General features: G+C 49.6%; 7 protein-coding genes across 7 annotated transcripts; 4 read left to right on the top strand and 3 right to left on the bottom strand.

Annotated features, from left to right (window-relative positions):
• Positions 1-990: 990 nt before the first annotated feature.
• ASPSYDRAFT_91102 (uncharacterized protein) lies at positions 991-2,944 on the top strand (the record flags this gene model as incomplete). Its single annotated transcript, XM_040852434.1, has 3 exons — positions 991-1,053; positions 1,102-1,324; positions 1,377-2,944. The coding sequence occupies 3 exons, from the start codon at positions 991-993 to the stop codon at positions 2,942-2,944; spliced, it is 1,854 nt and encodes a 617-aa protein (XP_040700592.1).
• Positions 2,945-3,349: 405 nt separating this feature from the next.
• Positions 3,350-4,072, top strand: ASPSYDRAFT_32951 (uncharacterized protein; the record flags this gene model as incomplete). The annotated part of the gene is made up of 1 exon (XM_040845037.1): positions 3,350-4,072. One exon carries the CDS (start codon positions 3,350-3,352, stop codon positions 4,070-4,072), a length of 723 nt encoding a protein of 240 aa, XP_040700591.1.
• Positions 4,073-6,609: 2,537 nt separating this feature from the next.
• On the top strand, positions 6,610-8,290 carry ASPSYDRAFT_91100 (putative C2H2 finger domain protein; the record flags this gene model as incomplete). Its single annotated transcript, XM_040852433.1, has 3 exons — positions 6,610-6,624; positions 6,754-7,289; positions 7,465-8,290. The coding sequence occupies 3 exons, from the start codon at positions 6,610-6,612 to the stop codon at positions 8,288-8,290; spliced, it is 1,377 nt and encodes a 458-aa protein (XP_040700590.1).
• Positions 8,291-9,336: 1,046 nt separating this feature from the next.
• On the bottom strand, positions 9,337-10,864 carry ASPSYDRAFT_47055 (uncharacterized protein). Its single transcript, XM_040847358.1, has 4 exons — positions 10,596-10,864; positions 10,065-10,529; positions 9,878-9,999; positions 9,337-9,820 (listed from the first exon to the last, which is right to left on the bottom strand). Exons 2-4 carry the CDS (start codon positions 10,455-10,457, stop codon positions 9,718-9,720), a joined length of 618 nt encoding a protein of 205 aa, XP_040700589.1. The 5' UTR covers positions 10,458-10,529; positions 10,596-10,864; the 3' UTR covers positions 9,337-9,717.
• A 1,015-nt stretch (positions 10,865-11,879) lies between these two features.
• Positions 11,880-12,288, bottom strand: ASPSYDRAFT_154943 (putative Yippee zinc-binding protein Moh1; the record flags this gene model as incomplete). Its single annotated transcript, XM_040842413.1, has 2 exons — positions 11,880-12,113; positions 12,190-12,288. The coding sequence occupies 2 exons, from the start codon at positions 12,286-12,288 to the stop codon at positions 11,880-11,882; spliced, it is 333 nt and encodes a 110-aa protein (XP_040700588.1).
• A 1,084-nt stretch (positions 12,289-13,372) lies between these two features.
• ASPSYDRAFT_91097 (uncharacterized protein) lies at positions 13,373-14,785 on the bottom strand (the record flags this gene model as incomplete). The annotated part of the gene is made up of 1 exon (XM_040852432.1): positions 13,373-14,785. The coding sequence occupies one exon, from the start codon at positions 14,783-14,785 to the stop codon at positions 13,373-13,375; it is 1,413 nt and encodes a 470-aa protein (XP_040700587.1).
• Positions 14,786-15,012: 227 nt separating this feature from the next.
• ASPSYDRAFT_91096 (GTPase-activating protein GYP6) lies at positions 15,013-17,417 on the top strand (the record flags this gene model as incomplete). The annotated part of the gene is made up of 6 exons (XM_040852431.1): positions 15,013-15,035; positions 15,093-15,210; positions 15,261-15,419; positions 15,475-15,992; positions 16,048-16,190; positions 16,240-17,417. The coding sequence occupies 6 exons, from the start codon at positions 15,013-15,015 to the stop codon at positions 17,415-17,417; spliced, it is 2,139 nt and encodes a 712-aa protein (XP_040700586.1).
• Positions 17,418-19,382: the final 1,965 nt, after the last annotated feature.

Here is a 19,382-nt window from a genome sequence, read left to right as displayed (position 1 = left end):
ACCCAAGTCGGCAGAACAGACTGTGATTGCCCATGCGCTTTTATTTTATAATCTGAACATTAATTCATGTGTTTGCACTGCTCTTCTTTATTTGTAGAAACATAGCCTGCTCATTGCTCGCAGTCTCTTGACGGTGAACATTTATCGTTGATTGTTTGTCCTACCAGTACCCATACATTGCCAAGACTCCAACTGCTAGAACTACTGGATACCTATTAGACTAACCTTCCCCGATAGCTGTTTGTTTGATGTCAAACCACTCTGTAATACGAGGCATGCAACCATATAGGCCTTGTCGCTCAAGCTACTATTAAGTACTGCCAAAAAAAAATAAAGTAACCCGGAATATCTCCAATCAACATCACTCATTCTGGAGGATAAGTATCACCAACGGATAGCAGCATCATGGCTGACGTGCTGTCCTTTTATAAAGGCAATCTCCTCCTCCCGCGAGCCATGGATGGCTGTTGGATGAGCGTCAACTGTCAACGCTACGTTGTGCTCAACTTTCAAAGACGCCTTTGGCTTCCTTCCCACAATGACAAAGCCAACAGAAGGTGAAGCGCTACGGCACAGACTTCACCAGCGGTTGAGAACCCTCGCGGAGAATTAGACATTGCTCTTCTGGAGGGAAAGCATGTCAAACAGATGTTGGAGAATATTGATAACATCGAGAAAGACGAAGTGCAACAATCAGCCTTCTTGAGAGGTGTGAAGTGTTTGCGGGCTGCAAAAGTACCTCTTGAGAGTTTCAAGTTTGCCTTGGATCTGGCATCCCAAGTAGCAAACCTCGAGCCGATTGCATCTGCGGTTTTGGGTATGGTTAGATGGTGTTACTGTGGTATGTTCGTTCGTTCATAAGGCGGATTTTTCGAATTTCGATGGGCATTAGTGTATCACTCGTATTAACTGACATGTACACAAATAGCAATCAGTTTTGCAAATACCAACGAAGAGATTGCAAAGCAAATCGGGAACATGCTAGGTTGAATGTCTTATATTGATGATTGCGATACGCTCGGGCAAAAAGCGGATAGGCTAGACATTCACAAGGTATTATTCCTGTGGTTAATACTTTCGAGCTCTTCTAACATCTTACAGATACTTGTACTGGTCTACGAGAAGATTCTGGAGTTTTATGGAGCCGCTGTTGAAATACTGACTAGAAAAAGAGCAAAGCGGTTACAAATGTTTTTCGAGACGGACCGTATTCCAAATATCGTCCCATATTTCCTGACACATGCTGACACTCTTCAAAAGATTATACAAAAAGCCACATTTGACATTTTAGACGACATAAAGGCTACGCTCTATGTCTTTAAAAGTAAGTACTTGGGGTTTTGGGACCTATTGTATGCACGGCTAAGTAGCTTTAGTCTCCAGATGGCTAGACAGCGAGAAGGCGGTTCGCCAGAACAAATATCACGCCAGCCTGCGAAGTCTCCGAGCTGATGGTGCCTGTGAATACTTACTTGACGACCCTGGCTTCATGAGCTGGTATAACTCTTCGAAGTCAGAGCAGTTGGTGATCCTTGGGGATGTGGGCCATGGAAAGACAGTCGCTATGTCGTTTATCATTGATGAGCTGCGCCGACGGAGCGGGCGCCAACTGCCCCAGCCAAAGTTATGTTATTACTATTGCCGAGACGATGGGTCTGGAAAGGCACTTAACATAGTCTCCGCTCTCATACTGTCTCTTCTCGAACAGCTTCCTGGCCTAAAAAGACAGTTTTCCAAATGGTATGAGGAATCCCAGGTTTCCGGGATTGTCGATCCAGCCACGAGCATTACAGAACTGGGAGAGTCGCTTCAAATGCTACTGGACACGGTTGACCGACCCCTCTTCGTCGTTATTGACGGACTGGACGAATGTGATAGATTATCACGCAACGACCTTCTCGGGCTACTAAGATCTTCGTCCCAGAAAATTCCTTGCCTGAAAACTATACTGTCCTCTCGTCCTCAAGAAGAGATACTAAACCAACTGGGTGATACTGCTAAAATTGAGCTGCGCGCTGACACTCGCCGAGATTGCATTATCGCTGACAAAATAATGGAAAGGCGCCTTCCCTACCTGTCAGCGGACGTCAAAGCTCTTGTTATTAATAAACTCTCTCGTTCAGCGCAAGGGAGTGCTATATGGACGAAAACAATAATTGACATTCTCGAAATCCGAAAAATCATGGCATTCAACCCCATGCAGCGCTTCTTGGATAGCATGCAACTACCAATGCAGCTTTCAAGTCTTTACGTCACATTGCTTTCCCGCTGCACTTTAGGTGACCCCGAAAATGAAAAGCTGGCCAGGACAGCTCTGAGACTTCTCGTGGTCGCCCACAGACCTTTGAGTATACTGGAGCTCGCCTGGGCTGTTGCGTTGGGCACCACTCAAGACGTTACAACTGTGCATGCTGTTTCCCAGTTAGTAGACCACCAAAGAATCATGAGTATGATTTATCCATTTATTTCCCGGGTAGACTACGAAAACCTCCAAAAGCACCAGGTTCGATTTGTACACCAGTCAGTGAAGGAGTTTGTTATAGAGGAATGGGCCTCCCAACAGCCACAGCCAGCTCATCTGGGCTCAACGGGAAGTGATCAAGTGATCCCCAGCCAGGATCCGCAATACCTTGAAGCAATCATTTTGGATATTTGTATCCGGTATCTCCTCGAAGATATCACCCATTGCGATCTATTTTCTGAGGAACAAGCAGCAATTGCGGAGCTGCCTCAAGGATACGATTTCTTTAAGGGAAACAACGGTCCGGTCGATTCAATCCCATTTGCACATGGGAAGACTGGGAGAAAGATACTGCATGTTTTATTCGTTATGATCCTGTTGATCGTGGATTTGGCGAGCATTTTGTTTACGCTTCATGCTTTTGGCTGGAGCATTTGGCCAACGTCCCAACTAACTCCCTTCCAAGTCTACTGGCAAGGATAGAGGATCTATGCCAAGCGGGCTCGACTCGGCTGCGCAATTGGATTCAACAAAATTGTCGCCCGGGGTGCACATTGACGCCAAGGGTTGAGTTTAATAGTCATCTATATGATCCTCTTGGAATCGCTGCGCTCTATGGCTCAGAGGCCGTGCTACGAGATATGCTTGATAACTCGAGTTTCAACTAGGACAAGTTCCTTCGGGAGACAGCCTTGGCAGCTACTGATCAAATCCTGCAGTGGGGTGATGTATCGAGGCTCAAGATGCTTTTTTTTAGATAAGAGACTTGGGCACCAGCTACAGAATATTCGCTTTTTCCGGCTCGTCATAAGAAAGTGGCGTGAGCTAGGAGTACATCGCCACAACTGGAATTTTGTATTTGGGTTGGTCGACTACGTCTTGGACAAGATGATTGAAGGAAAATGGGGCAATGATCTCCTCTGTGTGGCTGCCAGCGCAGGGTGTGTGCAGTTCGCGCGTCGGTTGATAAGCAGCGCACAGGGCAAATCAGAGCTGCGGAACGAATTGTTACGTGAGCCCCCATATGAGCAACAGGGACCGCGGGCGTTTCGTAAGCCAACTCATCAATCAGTTGGAGAAGCTGTTTTGGAAAACCAGGTTGATATGGTAGTCTTTTTGTTAGGGGAGGAGCTCATTAGAGCACATCTTCAGCACCGAAACTACCGCTGCGAAAATGTGCTCCATCTAGCTTCCAACATCTGCAATCCGAATATGTTTGGCCTTTTGATTCCCGCCTTTCAGGAAGGCGTACACCAAACAGATGACCAGGGAAACACACCCTTGGTGCGAATCATCAAGAACATACAGGCCCCGGGGAACCGATACAAATCCGCCAGAATATTACTTCTGCAGAGTAGCACCGATTGGAATACCTACCCTCAACATGGGGAACAGGATCCCTTGCGCGTGGCTGTGCGGCTCGGTGACCTGGAGATGTGTGATCTCCTGGTCAGCACTGGCAACATGGACCCACGCCCAGCGTTAGCCTGTGATGATGAAGGCCGAATTGTCCTCGGGCACAATAGCCCCGAGAACGTGGAAGTGATGCCGCAGATCCTAGAGCTGTTGTGTGCACATGCTGACCTTGAGTCGGAGTTGACTCCACGTTAGCACAACCTGTGGTCTCCATCAATTTTGTCATATCTGCTGCATCTCTAGAATTGAATGAGCACTGCCAAAAAGAACTGGCGTATCATGGACACTCAACAAGCTGTGGTGGGTTTCGAATTCCGGCACTGTCTGGCCAATCAGATGGGGTTATTGTCGGAACTATAAGTACCTGACCTTGGTACGATGTATACTGTACAGTTCCTCAAGAGATTAATGCTTATGGGTTAACTAGCTAGGACTGGTGCTTCTTATTGAATTTGGCTGTGGTATGTCATAAAGCGGCTGTGGTCCTAATAATGGCTCTGATGATATTGTTTGTATAAGCCATTCAATGGTTTTAACCTTAAATAACGTGCTTTGCTGGGCGATGTCTACCGTAGTAATATTGCGGGGGCGCGAGCAGTTGCTTTTGTGCTCGGATTGCGCCAGCCTAAATAGCAGCAAATGGTTCTCAGAAGTCGGAAGTCGGAATGAACTCGGAAATATATAACCGAGACTGCAGGGGCGCAGAATACTACTGGCCTTCAATTTCATAGTTCATACACAGTACAGCTGTTCTGGCTTGGGAATGTTACCTAATACCCGTATGAACATCCGGAGGATGTGTCTACTGTCTAGCGGGTGATTATCATCAATTATTGATTATCAATTGTGGGCTGCGGATGCTATCCTTGTCGATTCCGAGAATGTTGAGATAAGGCGTAATCAGTGATTGATACTGTAGTAGCCCCGGTGAGAAAGTGCATTGCGACCAGAGAGCGATATCGGACCAGCCAGCCTGAGTCAACCCGGTCGAAGTTGCGAACAGACAATCTGGTCTCAAACAGGGTATTATTATTCATCGCTGTTCGGCTGATTGACGACCGGGAAATAATTAATATCTAGCAGGAAAATTAAATCTTTTCAAAAAAATAAAAAATAAAAAAAAATAAAAAAGTTGAAACATTGGGGAAGGTCGGAGCTGGGCCAGCTGGCACATGACGTCGGACAGCACTGGCCTCTTCAATGACCTGGAGTCACTTCAATAATGAACCTGAGTCCACCTGGCCATCTGATCGCCAGTGATAGGTGGTAATCTGGCCGCGGTTTCCTCAGGGTCTGGAGGGATCGTATTGTCATTCGGAGAACTCGGAGGATGTGCCGACGTGAAGGATAACCAGGTTCTTGAGACGATTTGCCCGTATTGTTATTTGTGACATGCAGCAATCGCCCTCAGGGCTCAGACACTGGAATGGATCGTATCTGAGGTGATATCGAATTATCGACTGAGGGTCAGAGCCGGGCTGGCATTTCCCCAGTCTGACAGCCAATCGTCGACTGACGGTGGAGCGGGTAGATGATGTCATTCCCCACCGGCCAGGCCTAAGACCGTCAGTCAGACAGTCACAAGCGTGTTTTGGGCGGTTCATCCTGACCTGAGGCCACAGCCACATCATGTTACCCTTGTTACCTTGGTACGGGGTTAAATGCCTCAATCTGGTTATTTTACAGCTTTTGAGTTTGGCCAGCCTTGTTGTTCCGAAGTTCGCTGTCAGAAAGCGTCGGATTCGCTTGGGTCTGGAGAACGAGCCCTAGAACCGAATTATTCGTCCCGAGTGTGTGCAATTAATCAGAGCTTCATACCGGGGAACGACAGACGTGGTTGTGTCAGCCTGCCAATGGTTGGGATGGGCCCAGGGGGGTTGCTGACTGGGTGCTGGCTGGCCGGTCGGCTCCCAGATGCGGGTGGAGCGAGTCACATCATCGTCTCTGCCTTGCTGTTGGCCCGTTAGTCAGGAACCAGCTGAAGATAATCGCCCTCGATGAACTGTAAGCGCGCACGAGGCCGTCGTTTGTAGCAGCAGAAGGCCCGACAAGAGCATTATTTGTGTTCGCCATGCGCGATTATTATTGTTGTTGTTCGCAACGCGGAAAAGGAGAGTGTCTGATCGTCAGTCCCCGCATTACTGAATGCATTTGACTAGCAAAGCAGCCAGAGAACCCCCGCAAAGTCCAGGCGCCAAAAATATGCCACTTGTAAGAGACCTGTATCGGTGGTGTAATATTCTGCGCTTCCCACTGTCCCACCGGTATTGGGGGGTTCGCGATACCGTTCTCCTCTGGTGTGCCTCTTTCTGGCTCCCTCTGCTTCCATTGCTTCTCGACTGAGTGCCTCCTGCTGCGGCTTTCTTCCTCTCTCCCACACTCATCTCCCTCTCGCTATCCCCTCAGCTCCTTGATTTCGTCCTCCTTTCTCTCTGTCCTCTTCTCTTCCCTTCTCTCTCTCGCTCGTCCTTTTTTTCATTGCCTTCCCTACTCAATTCCTGCTTGCCCAATTGCTTATCATCTGCGCCCTGAGCCCAGTCTCCCGTCGCCCACAGGTACCCTGCGCACCCCCCGGGATTTCCCTCTCCCCCCAACTCGACTTTCTGCGCTGATCTTCAGCTCCTTGATTCTTTTTCAGACAGCCACTGACCGCGAGAAACAGACAGTTGTTTTGACTTCCATCTCTTCAAGGGCTTTCTGGGATTGACTTTCCAGAAGTCCACGTACCCACCATGGCCTCATTCAAGGTAACTTACTCTTTTTGTGTCTTCTTTGTTAGGCGTGTCTTTTTGCCGCCTCTAGCATTCCAACAACTTTCTTTTTTAAACATAGAAGAATTAAAAAATTCCGATGCTAATGATGCTCTCTTTTCCTAGGAATTATCTCTCTCTCGCCCCTTTCCTCACTCCACGCCTCGTCACCATTCCCATTCTATCTCCCTTGGTGCCGTGAACTCAAACCACCGGGTCACTCGTCGAAAGAGCGTGACCACCACAGCCGCCGCCAACGCCGCCGCTGCGGTTGCTGCCTCCTTAGGAGACTCCCCAGATTCCACAGGAATCGCGATGCCCGCCCATCGTCGAGGAAGTCGGAAAGGCTTAGAGTCTAGCTCGGTCGGAGCCACCTCTGCTTTTGGCTCATACCTTTCCCGCAGTGTCAACAGCCCCAACCGGGACTCCCCCGTTGCTCGCAAGGCATCGCCGAACCTCGCCCAGGACGGCTCACAAATGGCCCATACCGTGGTGGATGGAAGTGCTCCCTCTGGCAAGCCGATTAGCACCAAGAACCGAAACCGTCGGGCTAGCGAAGGAGGCCATCTGGTCAAGGGCGAAGGAAAAGGCTCCAGGCCCGAACTTCGCTGCGATCGTTGTGGGAAGGGGTACAAGCATGGCAGTTGCTTGTCCAAGCATATGTGTGTAACCTCCCCCCTTTGCCATCCTGCCGCCCGGCCCGGTTTGGAGCATTGCACCATGTCGGCTCTGCAACGGTCGCCTTCGTGGTCAACTAGCTCCCTATTTACTCTCTCGTCCCCCCTTCTCCCAGCTCGTAATGGAGTTTCAGTCGGTTGACATGTTATCGAAATACAGGTGGGAGCATGACCCTGCATGGGCGATCACGTCGAAACTCCTGATCTCGAAGCATCAACAGGTGCAACTGTTGGAGGCAGCGTCTGTCCTCGTCAACATGAATGTCGATGACCCGACTTCCGAGAACCCTGACGCCGAGTCGGAGATTTCTTCGGCTTCACCAGGCGCGTCGTCCGAACTCCGAGACGGGCTCAGCTCGGCGGAGACTACACCACCGCCGATGGACGAGGATAACAGCGATGACGATATGTCCGTTGAGGCTGAGAAACCTTTTGGCGGTGTCAACAATGCGGGCCCTCAGTACTCCCACTCCTTCCAGTCTGTTCCCTCGAGCTCGTTCACGGGGAGTGCGCCATGGCCCTCTCCTGCCTTTTCGCACTTCCGCAACTCAAGCATTGACACTCGGCCTTCCACTGCTGAGGCGAAGTTGCCTGACGAAGATGAGGCAGATTTGGCTGCAGCCATCGGACTCTGCAATTTTGGGACTCCCCGAATGGGCCCGACATCCGTGTCTCCTGGTGTTCCACCAGTGCCCCCGCTTCCGTCTCGCTTCCTCGATCAGGCCAGCTCTCTGGAGAATCAAAATTTAGGCCGTTCAGGGGCCAGTGTCACTGATACTGCCCTGCCTAACTCCCACCAGGATGTGTTCCCGTCCCTGTCGTACAATCCGTCGATGTCGTACAAGGTGTCAGACGAGCGCGAAGTTAGGCTGGGGAAGACGGAGCGCAGCAGCCGTCAAACCCGCAACGCTGATGTTGATTTTGGCAGCCGCCCCGCCCAGGCGGACGACGATGACGATGGTGTTTTTGGACGGATGGAGGAGTAAAATCCTCTCATAGCCGTCAAATTTTCCTGAGTGACTTGCCCCCCTCGGAACTGCCCCAAACTTTATAACTCTCACGAAATGTACGAGACCCTGCGTGAACTTTGCGAATGTTGCTGTGCTTTGACTAGTTGGAGTTGGAGACCCCTTTTGCGTGTATGACAATTTCAGGGACTGTAACTGCCCCGTTTACTTGGCTGGGGCACCCTGCTGCATGATGGAATTCAAGGGTATATTATATCATATGTTTCCTTTTTGTCGTAACCGCCCATCCCTTTGATCATATTTCATATTTTGCATTTCTTTTCTTTCCTTTTTCTCCTTGCCGACCCAGTCCTCCCGTCTATCTCTTTTTCCCTTTTCCTTTTCACTATACAACGCCACTTTTGCGTGGCACCTATACCATTATACATGTATAAATCTCAACGGAGAGCATTCTAGCATTATCCACTTTTTCTTGGGTTGATTTCATCAGCCAAGTAATGGTGCTATATAGATACCACATCTCATTTCTAGATTCTAGACCACCCTCGTTCACTACATGTCCTAGCAATTTATTTCATCTGTGCTTTGATTTCCATTTATCCTCGGCTATAATTCCTAGGCAGATGGTCCACTCACGCAATCGTACCACCTGCGAGTCTGGGCATATCCAATAAGCTCCTTCCCCGCACTGCAATCACCAGCCACACCTGCAGCACAATCCCTTTTCCTTTCCTCCCCAGGAAAGCAGCCTGGCAACTTCATCCTTCCTTGCATACTAGTACAGTAGTACTCAGGAGGACGGGGATATATGTACCGTCCCGCATGCGTGATCTGCACGTATCCCAGCCGTGTCTAGGTGCCTGCCATCTGCCATGGTTCCTGGCACAGGAATATCTACGTTATGCTTAAGTAAGTAGATATCTCCTGTCCCTGGAGCTGCCAGTCGTGAGTGGGTCGTGTCAGTGAACATCTCATCTACTGTACCTATGTTCACGCCACAATCACAGGGGCGTGGGTGGGTCTCTCTGCCTTATCTACCATTGGAGTGAAGACGGCTTACCTCGGCCTGTTTCAACTTTCGACCCTGGAGGAAAGGTAGACTACACAAGTCCATGGTGGTAAGGCAGAGAGCGGGATGGAGGTCAGCTTTGCTGGCGAGGGCTGATTGGTCTGTTTTACGTTTTATGCCTGATTTTGTATTTCCATTTTATGAATTGAGTTTTGGAATTTGTTGGATTCAACGTGGCTATTTAGGCATTATGCACCTTATACCTATGCACCTTATGCCTAATTAGGTTTCTGGTCAAATGTTGAGTTGTTGTTACGAACCTTGGAAGGTTACGGTGTAGTCAGGTTGCAGACACCACACATTCTCATCTATATACACTCTATACCTCTATAGTTCCGTGGACAAAATATTGACGAAGACAGGGTCTGGCTTCAGTCTATTTTGCTGCCTCAAAAATCACTTTCTGGACCTTCATTGCATTGAACAAATCATATGCCTCAACAGCTTGCGAGAGAGGCATGATGTGATCCGCCATGAATCTGCCATGGCAATACACATTAGCACTAGGGTCAATATCGCAAATATAAAAGACCTACCCAAGTAAGTGCTGGTTCCTCTTCAGCACCTCTAGCGCCGCATCCGAAACAGACCGCACGGGGCATCGGCCCATCTGCAGAGTCAAATTCTTCCCATACGCCTCGTTTCCATTCCACGGTATCTGCCAATCATTAATAGATGCTCCAGTCTGGATGGCCGCAGAAGCCGGGGGTGAATATAGCCTACCTCTCCGTTATGAACGCCAACGCTACTAATAACACCCCACGGTCTGAGGAGGTCAAACCCCATCCTCAATGCCGGGCTCAAACCCACAACTTCAATAACACCATCTGCTCCACGGCCCTCGGTCAGCTCAAGCACCCTCTTGCCTAGACCTTCCCTGTCTGTCTGGAAGTTCCATGGCTCCGCACCGAGGGACCGAGCCATCTCGAGTCTGGGTGGGACGGAGTCGACGGCAAGGATATGCTTCGGCTTGTATTCGAGGGCATTGATCAGTGCGCAGAGACCAACGGGTCCACAGCCGATGAGTACAATAGTCTGCTGGGCGATTTGCTCGGCAGTGGCGTTCTTGAATGCATTCAGAGCGGCGAAGTATCCAGTTGGGAAAATGTCACCCATTAGAACGAGGTACTTTTCGTCGATTCCCGGTGGTGCTTTGATAACTGTTCCATCTGCGTTTGGGATTCGGACCTTCATGGAATTTAGCTTAGTTTATTATGCATATTCAAGGATGATCGAATTTGACTGGACACGTACGTATTCAGCTTGGGCACCATCTAGACTGTCGCATCCAAGAAGTGCATTCTTGTCACATCTAGATGAGAAGCCTGCCTTGCAATAGTAACAGGTTCCGCTTTGCGGTATCTCGATGTATCAGCATACTTCCATACTATGTACCATGTCCGCCACACCTTGGTAGCAAGCTAGCAAGTGAGTAACATACCATGATGTTGTAAAGGCAGAAACAATAGAGTCCCCCTTTTGCACGGTCTTCACCGCATCACCAACCTCGACAACTTCACCCGTTACCTCGTGGCCCATGATGAACCCAGTCCCGGCAGGTTCAGTGCCACGGTATACATGGAGGTCACTATAACCAACAGTTACTTTAGGACGCGTTCGAATACACCTGCACCGTTAAGTAAACATGGGAGGAGAGTTCCAGCTACCTTCCGCAAAGCGCAGTATATGTCGCCTTAATAACAATATCCTCCGGGTGCTGGACCTGGGGAATGGGACGGTCCTCAACGGCGACTTTGTATAGGCCATTGAAAACCACGGCGCGCATTGTCTTGTTGGACATGTCCCCCCTTTTTTTCTCCCGACTCTTGGTAGATGGAATAATATGGATTTATTTGTCGTCACACGCATTTGTTGTTGAGCGCGGGGGAGGGGCAAATCTCGGCTTCATGTCCGATAAACGGCCACTCTGTCGAGAGGTGGTGGGGCCGTCATATTGGCCCATTCTATGGCTCCCTGATCCGGCCGTGGATGGCCATGTTCTAGAGTTAAAGCATGATTGGGTTTGTAAATGGGGGAGAGAGTTGAGGTCTTTGATGCCACAATCAATGAAGAATTGTGCTGAAAATGTTGAGTGGACTGGTTGCAGTCGAGAACTGTTTAACGGCCTGTTTGAATATCCACAAGCGAGGGGACCTTGTTGTTCGATTCTGGAAATACGTAGACCCAGAGCTGAACGGCAATCGACCCAACCAGATGCAGTGTTGTTATAAAATAGGAATAGAGAGAAATAATATAAGAATAAATCCAATCTGAACAACTGGGAATCGACACCTCCCTTGTCCACAGTGTCATATGGAAGACATAAACTCCCAGCCTGAACCTGACCAAAATAAATAGACTATGAAGTACAACCCAACAAACGCCGTTCACTTTGCGCCAATTCAAATATGCTCATGTAATAGTCGTCCGGTTTGTGCAGGTAGAGCCGTGCGAGCCTTACTCGGGACCCTCAACAAGACCAGACTGCGTCAAACTGTCGATATAGCTTTCGAGCGCGTGTTAAGCTGGGCTGGAAGTCTAGCACACCACGCATAGGAGCTCCTCCTCCAAAATAAACTTCCCTTCCTTGTATTTCTCGCTGTTCTCGTACGCTTTGTCGTACTTCCATCCTACCGTTTCTTTACATTGTCTGCATGCGATGTCGCGTACAATATGCCTCCCCGTAGTCATACCACGCTCCACGGCATCCGACTGGGTAATGTTCACAACGTTATTGAAGAGATACGCTTTCCCATGTTGGCCCCGGAAACTCTGCAAAACAGACGGCCAGTTAGCAGTAGCTCCTAAACCATATGTAGTTTCGATAGGGGGTTTAACAACTACTCACCCGACTGATAATGTCTTCATAGTCCGCAAGATGGGTTTTGCATTTCTTGCAGCCGAATATTTTGGCAGATGTAAGGTAGACGTTATAAGAGAGACCCATTCTGTCCTGTTGTTGCTGCCAGTTCTTCCCCGAGTACCACTGGTCAGGAGAGAACCTTGAAATTCCTGGAGTGTAAGTTGCACAAGATCTGGGCAAGTAAATACGAAGGGTGTCAGTTTGTAGCAAAGTGAAAGAATTTATGCTCGAACAAAGAGGCACTCTCTGCCTGGGAAGGTCCCGCCTTGCGGTAAGCGGAGTTACAAGGCGGGGAAGCAGGTAGCTGTGAAGTGTTGGTGGATTCACCAAGCTCCTGCGGTGGCCTGGTAGGTAAACAATTTGACCACGACGATAGATCGAGATTTGACTAATTGTGAACACCCCCGGAATCAATAGGTTGTTGCGGATTGACTGAGACGTTGAGCTGGTCTGAGATAGGGAGTCGGATGAAGGTGTGGAGTCAGTCGGAAGTCAAGACAGCCCGATAAGTCACGGGTGCCGGCGGTAGGGTATAGGAGTACGCAGTCAAACGAAACAAGCAAGGAGGACAGGGTCTCAGCCGCACCGGGATGAGTTTATGCTGGCGCTGATGCAAGCGTGGTCGGCTGATCAATGGGTGAGTAAATAAGGCTGCCATTCTTATGAGGTTGCACTCGCATCATTCACTAGTGCTCCCTGATCATCGGGTACGAACCTGCCACTCACTACTTCAGGTGCCCTCCCGCAAGTTACTCTTAGCTGCCGACTGGACATGTTGAATTCCCTAGTATTGTGAAAGCTATGGAATATGACTTTCTACCAACTACTATGGCAACCATTTCCTCCAATCTATTCTCCGCCATCCGACCCGGGAGTGCGAATTGCTTATCTCTGTTATCGCCGATTAGGCATACAACGAGTAGCTACACCATGACGTAACTCATACCAGAACCAGACAGATGCGCTTGTAGAGCCGAACGGAGCGCCGCAGGCCGTCGCGATAGCAACCCTGAGTAGATCGCTTCCAAGAAGTGGAAGGAAGACTGTAGGCATGTGCGCCGTGTTCCAGATTTGGTGGATGATGCCTCTTGGGTCGTGAAACCTCAAGGTAAACCGCCTGACATGGTCAAATGCCGAACATGCCAAGTGGAATCACCCCATAGCAGCCTCATCGCTGTTCAAGGAGGCCCAAATTGTCCTCCCAGAATTGTCTGCATTCAGTGTGGCCCCAATGCTCCGTCCACCACTCACCGAAGCTGTCCTCTACATTTTCGTCAATCTTGGGTATTCTTTCGTCCCGCTTCAGCCCACAAAGCGCGCATGCGTGCGGGGCCTTTATAGCCCCCTGACTGGCCATGGCAGTCGTGACGCGAGTGTTCTCGATAATAGCCTGCACCGGACGCCTCCCTGCGGCCTGAATAACGGAATTGAATAGTGCAGCACGATCTCGCCACATGTTTATGACATCGACAGCCTCCTGTTGCTCTTTAATGTCCTCGTTCTTATTAACGGTACTCAGTTTCATCCCTCCTGTCTTGCCTGAGCGTGCAGGGCCGATTCGCATGCTCTGACTCAATATCGTATCCCTTTTCCATCGCAGAGTGCGGCCAGCAATAACCCTTGCGACGGTTTTTAGAGTGTTAATGATAGATAAAGAAACTGATTCTAGAATTTCCTTTTGTTGCACATTTCTCTTTGCTTCGGCGCCGTCTTGACGCAGGCGCTCAAAAAGTTGAGGAAACAACTCTAGTAAGATTGACGGAGGGGGGATATTTGTGGGACGCACATGGCCAGCAGGAGATTGTGCTATTGGTTTAGGCACTTTGGTTGCTCCTGTTTTTGCAGTCGGCTCCAACGTTTGCGCCCGGTCTCTCCCTTTGCTGTGCACTCCTTGATGGTCTGCAACCTTTGGGTTAGAGCCTTGGGTGGTCTCTATCGGCCCATCTGTAAAATCACCCCATTCCTCGAACGGCTCTTCCTGCACTGGCAGTTTCGGCTTTGCATTTTGTATGTTGCCAATCTTCGTTTCTGGGCTATCATCGACCAATATATCTGTGGGACGGTGATCACTAGCTGCCGGCTTATCTTGAAATGAAAGCGAATCCAACGAGCCTAATAGATCCACCGTTGCCGGAACTTCCAACGGCGATTGAGTATTCCGTAACGCGTTGGCCGCCGGCTTATTTATGATCCTTTGTCTCTCGACGGGCTTTTCGGCTTGGTATTGGTTTGTATGCCCATCTGAGAGTTCTGCAGTCTCAAATTCACCCCAGTCATCGCTGCCATCGTCTGAAAATTCTTCGAGCGCGGCATCAAAAAGCACATCGTTGTTGTTACCAGCCTGCGGTAGCTCAAACTCTCCAAAATCATCATGTTGTATAGAGTGCCTGCGAGTTCCAGATCGAGGCGCAGGCTCGTTGACATGGCCAGGAGTAGATTGGGCGAGTGTAGCATCTTCAAATGCATCAAGACCGTCGATTAAAGAGCCCGCCTGAGGTGTAGGCGCTTGCTGGAGTGCAGCATTTGAAGGCTGCCTAGTGGACGGCGCATTTCCGAATTCTGCGAACAGATCTGCCGACATCGAACTGCGCCGCGCACCATTAAGAGACTTGGGGGATGAGGAGAGAGGTTTGGTGGTGACTGGTGAGTTGTTGCTAGTTGAATTCTGTTGGCGGGGGAAAGGCCGAGGATGACGATCGCCCCATCAGGAACGTCATTTGTACCTCCGCGACAGCTTATCTCTTTGGCATGTTCTCTCCATTCACTCCTTAACTCATCGGAAACCCCAAAAAAATTACACATGGGGAAATGAGGGGCACTGAAGACTCTAGGTGCATTTCCCCTCCGTTCAAGCTGTCCATGTCCTTTCTAGCTAACGATATTTCTAGACAGCGATGGAATATCCTGTTTCACTCCCGCGATACACCGTCGGACCTTCGAGAAGCACTCAAGTCGGAGCAAGACGATAATATATGTGACGATGGATTGAGGTCGATATGTTGGAAGGTATGGCTCCGTGAGTATGCACTTGAGACCCTGTGCTAACTTACGGACAGGCATTCCTGCTTTTCGAGAACCTCAGTCATGCACAATGGCCAAGCAAAATATCCGACGCGCGCAGCACTTATGTTGCACTGAAAGAACATTTTCTGAAGTATATCGAGCACCCTGATGATCTTCAGTCAAGTGTCGATCCGCTTGCGGACGACGAACAGGTATACGATCCCTCTTCTTGACAATTCCTTTGCTTGACTGATGCGTTTCTGCAAGTCTCCTTGGCAAACCTTGCGGCAAGATGAACAACTGAGAGCAGATATACTGCAAGACGTGGACCGGTGCCTACAGGAGAATTATTTCTTTCACGAGCCCGCAACGAAGGCTAAGATGGTTGATATCTTGTTTATCTATTCGAAACTCAACCCTGACTTGGGATATCGTCAAGGAATGCATGAGCTATTAGCACCTATTCTATGGGTCGTCGATAGGGATGCTATCGAGCCGAAAATTCGTGAAGTTTCCAGACCTACAGGGCAAGATGATGACTGCATGTTTCAACTCTTGGACGCCGATTACATCGAACATGACGCATTCAGTTTGTTTTGCTCGGTAATGCAAACAACCAGAATATATTATGAGCACAATGCACACAGATCAGCGAACGGCCAAGTGGATGCTATTCCAATTGTTCTTCAGTGCGAACACATCCATAACGATCTGCTGGTGGCTGCGGACTTGGAGCTGGCCGACCATCTACAGGCACTCGATATCTTGCCACAAATTTTTCTAACGTAAGTTATGGTTTTTCGTGTTATGGGGGGCGTATTGGCTGATTCATAAACCAAGTCGATGGATGCGTCTCCTCTTTGGGCGCGAGTTCCCCTTTCAAGACATGCTTGTAGTTTGGGATCTTCTCTTTGCAGAGGGGCTTCGATCGGAGCTGGTTGACTTTGTGTGTGTTGCTATGTTACTTCGCATACGTTGGCAATGTTAGTTCTCTCACCAACTTTTTGGGAATTCTGGCACTGATAAATATAGTATTGAACTCCGATTCGTCAACGGCGCTGACTACATTACTTCGCTATCCCTCACCTCACCCAAGTACTCCAGTGAGTTTTGTTCAAGATGGATTATACCTGGAGCAGAACCCGACATCTGAGAGGGGGGCGTTCATTATTTCCAAATACTCGGGCAAGCCCCCTGAATCATCGAAAACGGCCGAATCGACAGGCAGACTTCGTCCGGGTCGGAAATTTCAGTTCCGCAGCGATTTCATGAGCAACAGTGAGGGAAGTACTCCCTCAAGATCTCCAGCAAGGAATAGTCCGTTGAGTTTCGAGGGTATCTTCCAGGATGTGTCAGAGGGCATACAGCGGCGGACGGAGACCTGGGGTGTAGCGAAGGCTGTACGCGGGGCCGTTAATGAAGCGAAGAAGAATATGCAGTCAATCCAAGCTGAGCAGGCTTCACGACTGACGAGACCTGGAGATGTTGCTCCAATTCATGGATCAAGTTCGATATCGTACCGCGAATCTGAAGCTACCACCAAGCTAAAGGCCCAGCTTGAAAGCCTGTGGGAGAGGAATCGGGCGCTCGCTCAGACGTTGGGCGAGGCAGTGAATGATATACGTTCGCAAGTGACGAAAGAGGAGACTCTCGACGCTGATACCAGGAGCTCAATAAAACGATCTCTTGCAAAGATTGAATCTGTTCGGTGCAGTCTGGAAACACCGAACCCAGTTTTAGAGGTGACGACATCCTCTCCGGCCAGCGGCACCACAAGCGAAGCAAAGAAATCCGAGAACCTGACAGTCGCCGGGGAAAAGGCGTCTATATCGGAAAATGACAAACCATCGCGCTCCTCGGTCGATTCTACCCCATCCAACCCAACCCCCGCCATGTCTCCCGTCGGAAGTAATGGGGGGCAACGGAGTGTCCTATCGCCTAAACCAGTGCAAAATGCTAGGCCTCTACGACAAGCTGCCCGACCATCGCTGGCAAATTCAGAATTCTCGTGGATGCTAGGAGGTGAGCGACATCTTTCCAGCTTTGTTAGCCCGGCATCTGTCCCGCCTGAGCAGACTAGGCAGGGAGAATCGCGGAATAGGAATAAACAGAATGCCGTCTTCGGCAACGGTGATGTCGAGCAGAAACCCAACGCGGAACCTGACGGGATGGCAATGAAGAGTTTGAGGGGTGCTAAGAGGGCAGAGTAGAAAGCTGGCTTTCCGTATGAATCTAACATAATATACCCCGGGCTATGTACATATGCTTAAGTAGCCGGCTATGTCGAGCACTTATCGCTCTGTATTCCTCGCATTGTTTGTTCGTTGGAGCCCAAACTGAGTCCCGGGTCTTGCAACAGAAGCAAGAGCCTGAACAGAAACACTAAAGAGTCACGCCTACGCAGAGTCTCACGCATGATAACCTCATCTGGCTGTCCTGTCAGCTGCCCTTGGCTTCAACCGGTTTATTTAGTCCGTTCCGCCAAGGAGTACAAAACCAAGAAGTCTAGTGTCCTCTAAACTAAAAGAAACGACAAGCTAGATATTAGTGAAGTGTGGAATATGAAGACGTGGCTGGCGACAACGAGACACTAAGAAAGACTGTCATCGTGGGGCAGAGGGAGCTTTGTGCAGCTCGGGGAAGTATGAAGAAAATGATGGGTTCAGGAACGATCGACTGCGATGCTACTATATTACATCACCACCTTGATATTGATGGCCAACTAACACCGATACAGCATTGTCTCAAAGGCCGCTCTGGCCTATCGCAGTGCGCTTTGACCAAGCGTGACAGTGGTCGAGCCTGAGATGCTAACTACTAGTATACCTACTAGAGACGGAAGGCAGCGCGGTCGCATTCAAGACTTCCCCGACCGCAGCACCGCGCTCTCCCACTTGGACCTCATGCGGATTTGCGTTCGGTCATCGTCTACTGGTTCACTGAATATTAATATCTAGAAGACCTTGCTTCTTCATAGTGCCAGGTGCCAGCCTGTGTATTAATAGAAGGAAAAGAGGGAAAAGCAAGCAACGTCATCGTCTGCGGGACCCGTTCTTTTCTTCTTAGTCTTTTCACGCTGGACGACAACCTTCAATTCAGCTTCACCATTTCCTCCCCACTTTACCTCCACCTAACCACAGCTACGGGATATCCTGCGCTTCTCCCATCCATTTACCTCCTTGTCGCTCTACGGCCACCTGCCTTGTCCCTCCGCAGCGTTGGTACGGGACTCGACTCTCTTTCCGGTTACAGTCTTCTCGCGGAAGTCCGACCCGACGATAGGCAGTCTTTCTTTTTCTCACTACTGCTGCAGCCGGTTTGCAGAAAAATTTGATCAGCGTTTCATTTTTGCTGCTTATTTTCGGAGGAGCATACACATACCAGGCTTTTAACCTCCCTCCGCCTCGTGCTCATCCTCGCCACTGGCACAGTGCCTGTGACTGACCAGCGCAGCTGCTCACGTCGGCTTCCGCTAGCCACCAGTCCTCTGACCTTTTGCGTCTTTCGCTGTTCACTGCTCACTTAACACTGATAGCATAGCTAATCTCGACCCTCTCCTTTTCAATCGAACCCCTCTGGCTACGTCAGGTCGCCCGCTCGACTCCCTTACCCACCCGGACGCAGAAAAAGCGAGATCGACTGTCTGCATCTACTCGTTAAAACGAAGCTGCTCGGCAAAAAAACGCGAGAGAAACGATCTCCTATGTCCACCACCACCGGCCTCCGATGATATTTGGCCGTCTCATGTAGCACGGTATCGTTATTTTCTTTAGCTCTGCATTCGCCGTGTACCCGACATTGCGCCGTTTAAAGCACACGCTCCCCAACGGCCCGACTGGTACTGGCCACTGGGCCGTTGATCGCTTGGAAAATTATGGGGTCTGCTTCATATAATCCTGATGGTCAGTCTGACGCCGCTATTCTTTCCTTGGGACTCCTATTGTTTCATTGCAATGGGAGACAACTACCGTGGGGTTGTGTATCCGGAGCGGGGGATACCTCAAAAAAAACAAAAAGAACTTAGAGCGTGGATTGGATTGGAAAAGACAGGGATGAAAAGAAACATGGGCCGACTCGGTTTCTTTGCATCAAGCTTGCATTTTCACCTGCACGTTGATCTCTAAGTCGAAGTTCTAGCCACCACATTGCATATTCCGTGATTTGGATGAGACGAA

This window comes from Aspergillus sydowii (assembly GCF_001890705.1).
Source record: "Aspergillus sydowii CBS 593.65 unplaced genomic scaffold ASPSYscaffold_8, whole genome shotgun sequence".
NCBI classification, from domain to species: domain Eukaryota; kingdom Fungi; phylum Ascomycota; class Eurotiomycetes; order Eurotiales; family Aspergillaceae; genus Aspergillus; species Aspergillus sydowii.
Note: the sequence above shows the minus strand (reverse complement) of the source record. Positions and strands in the feature narration are given on the sequence as shown.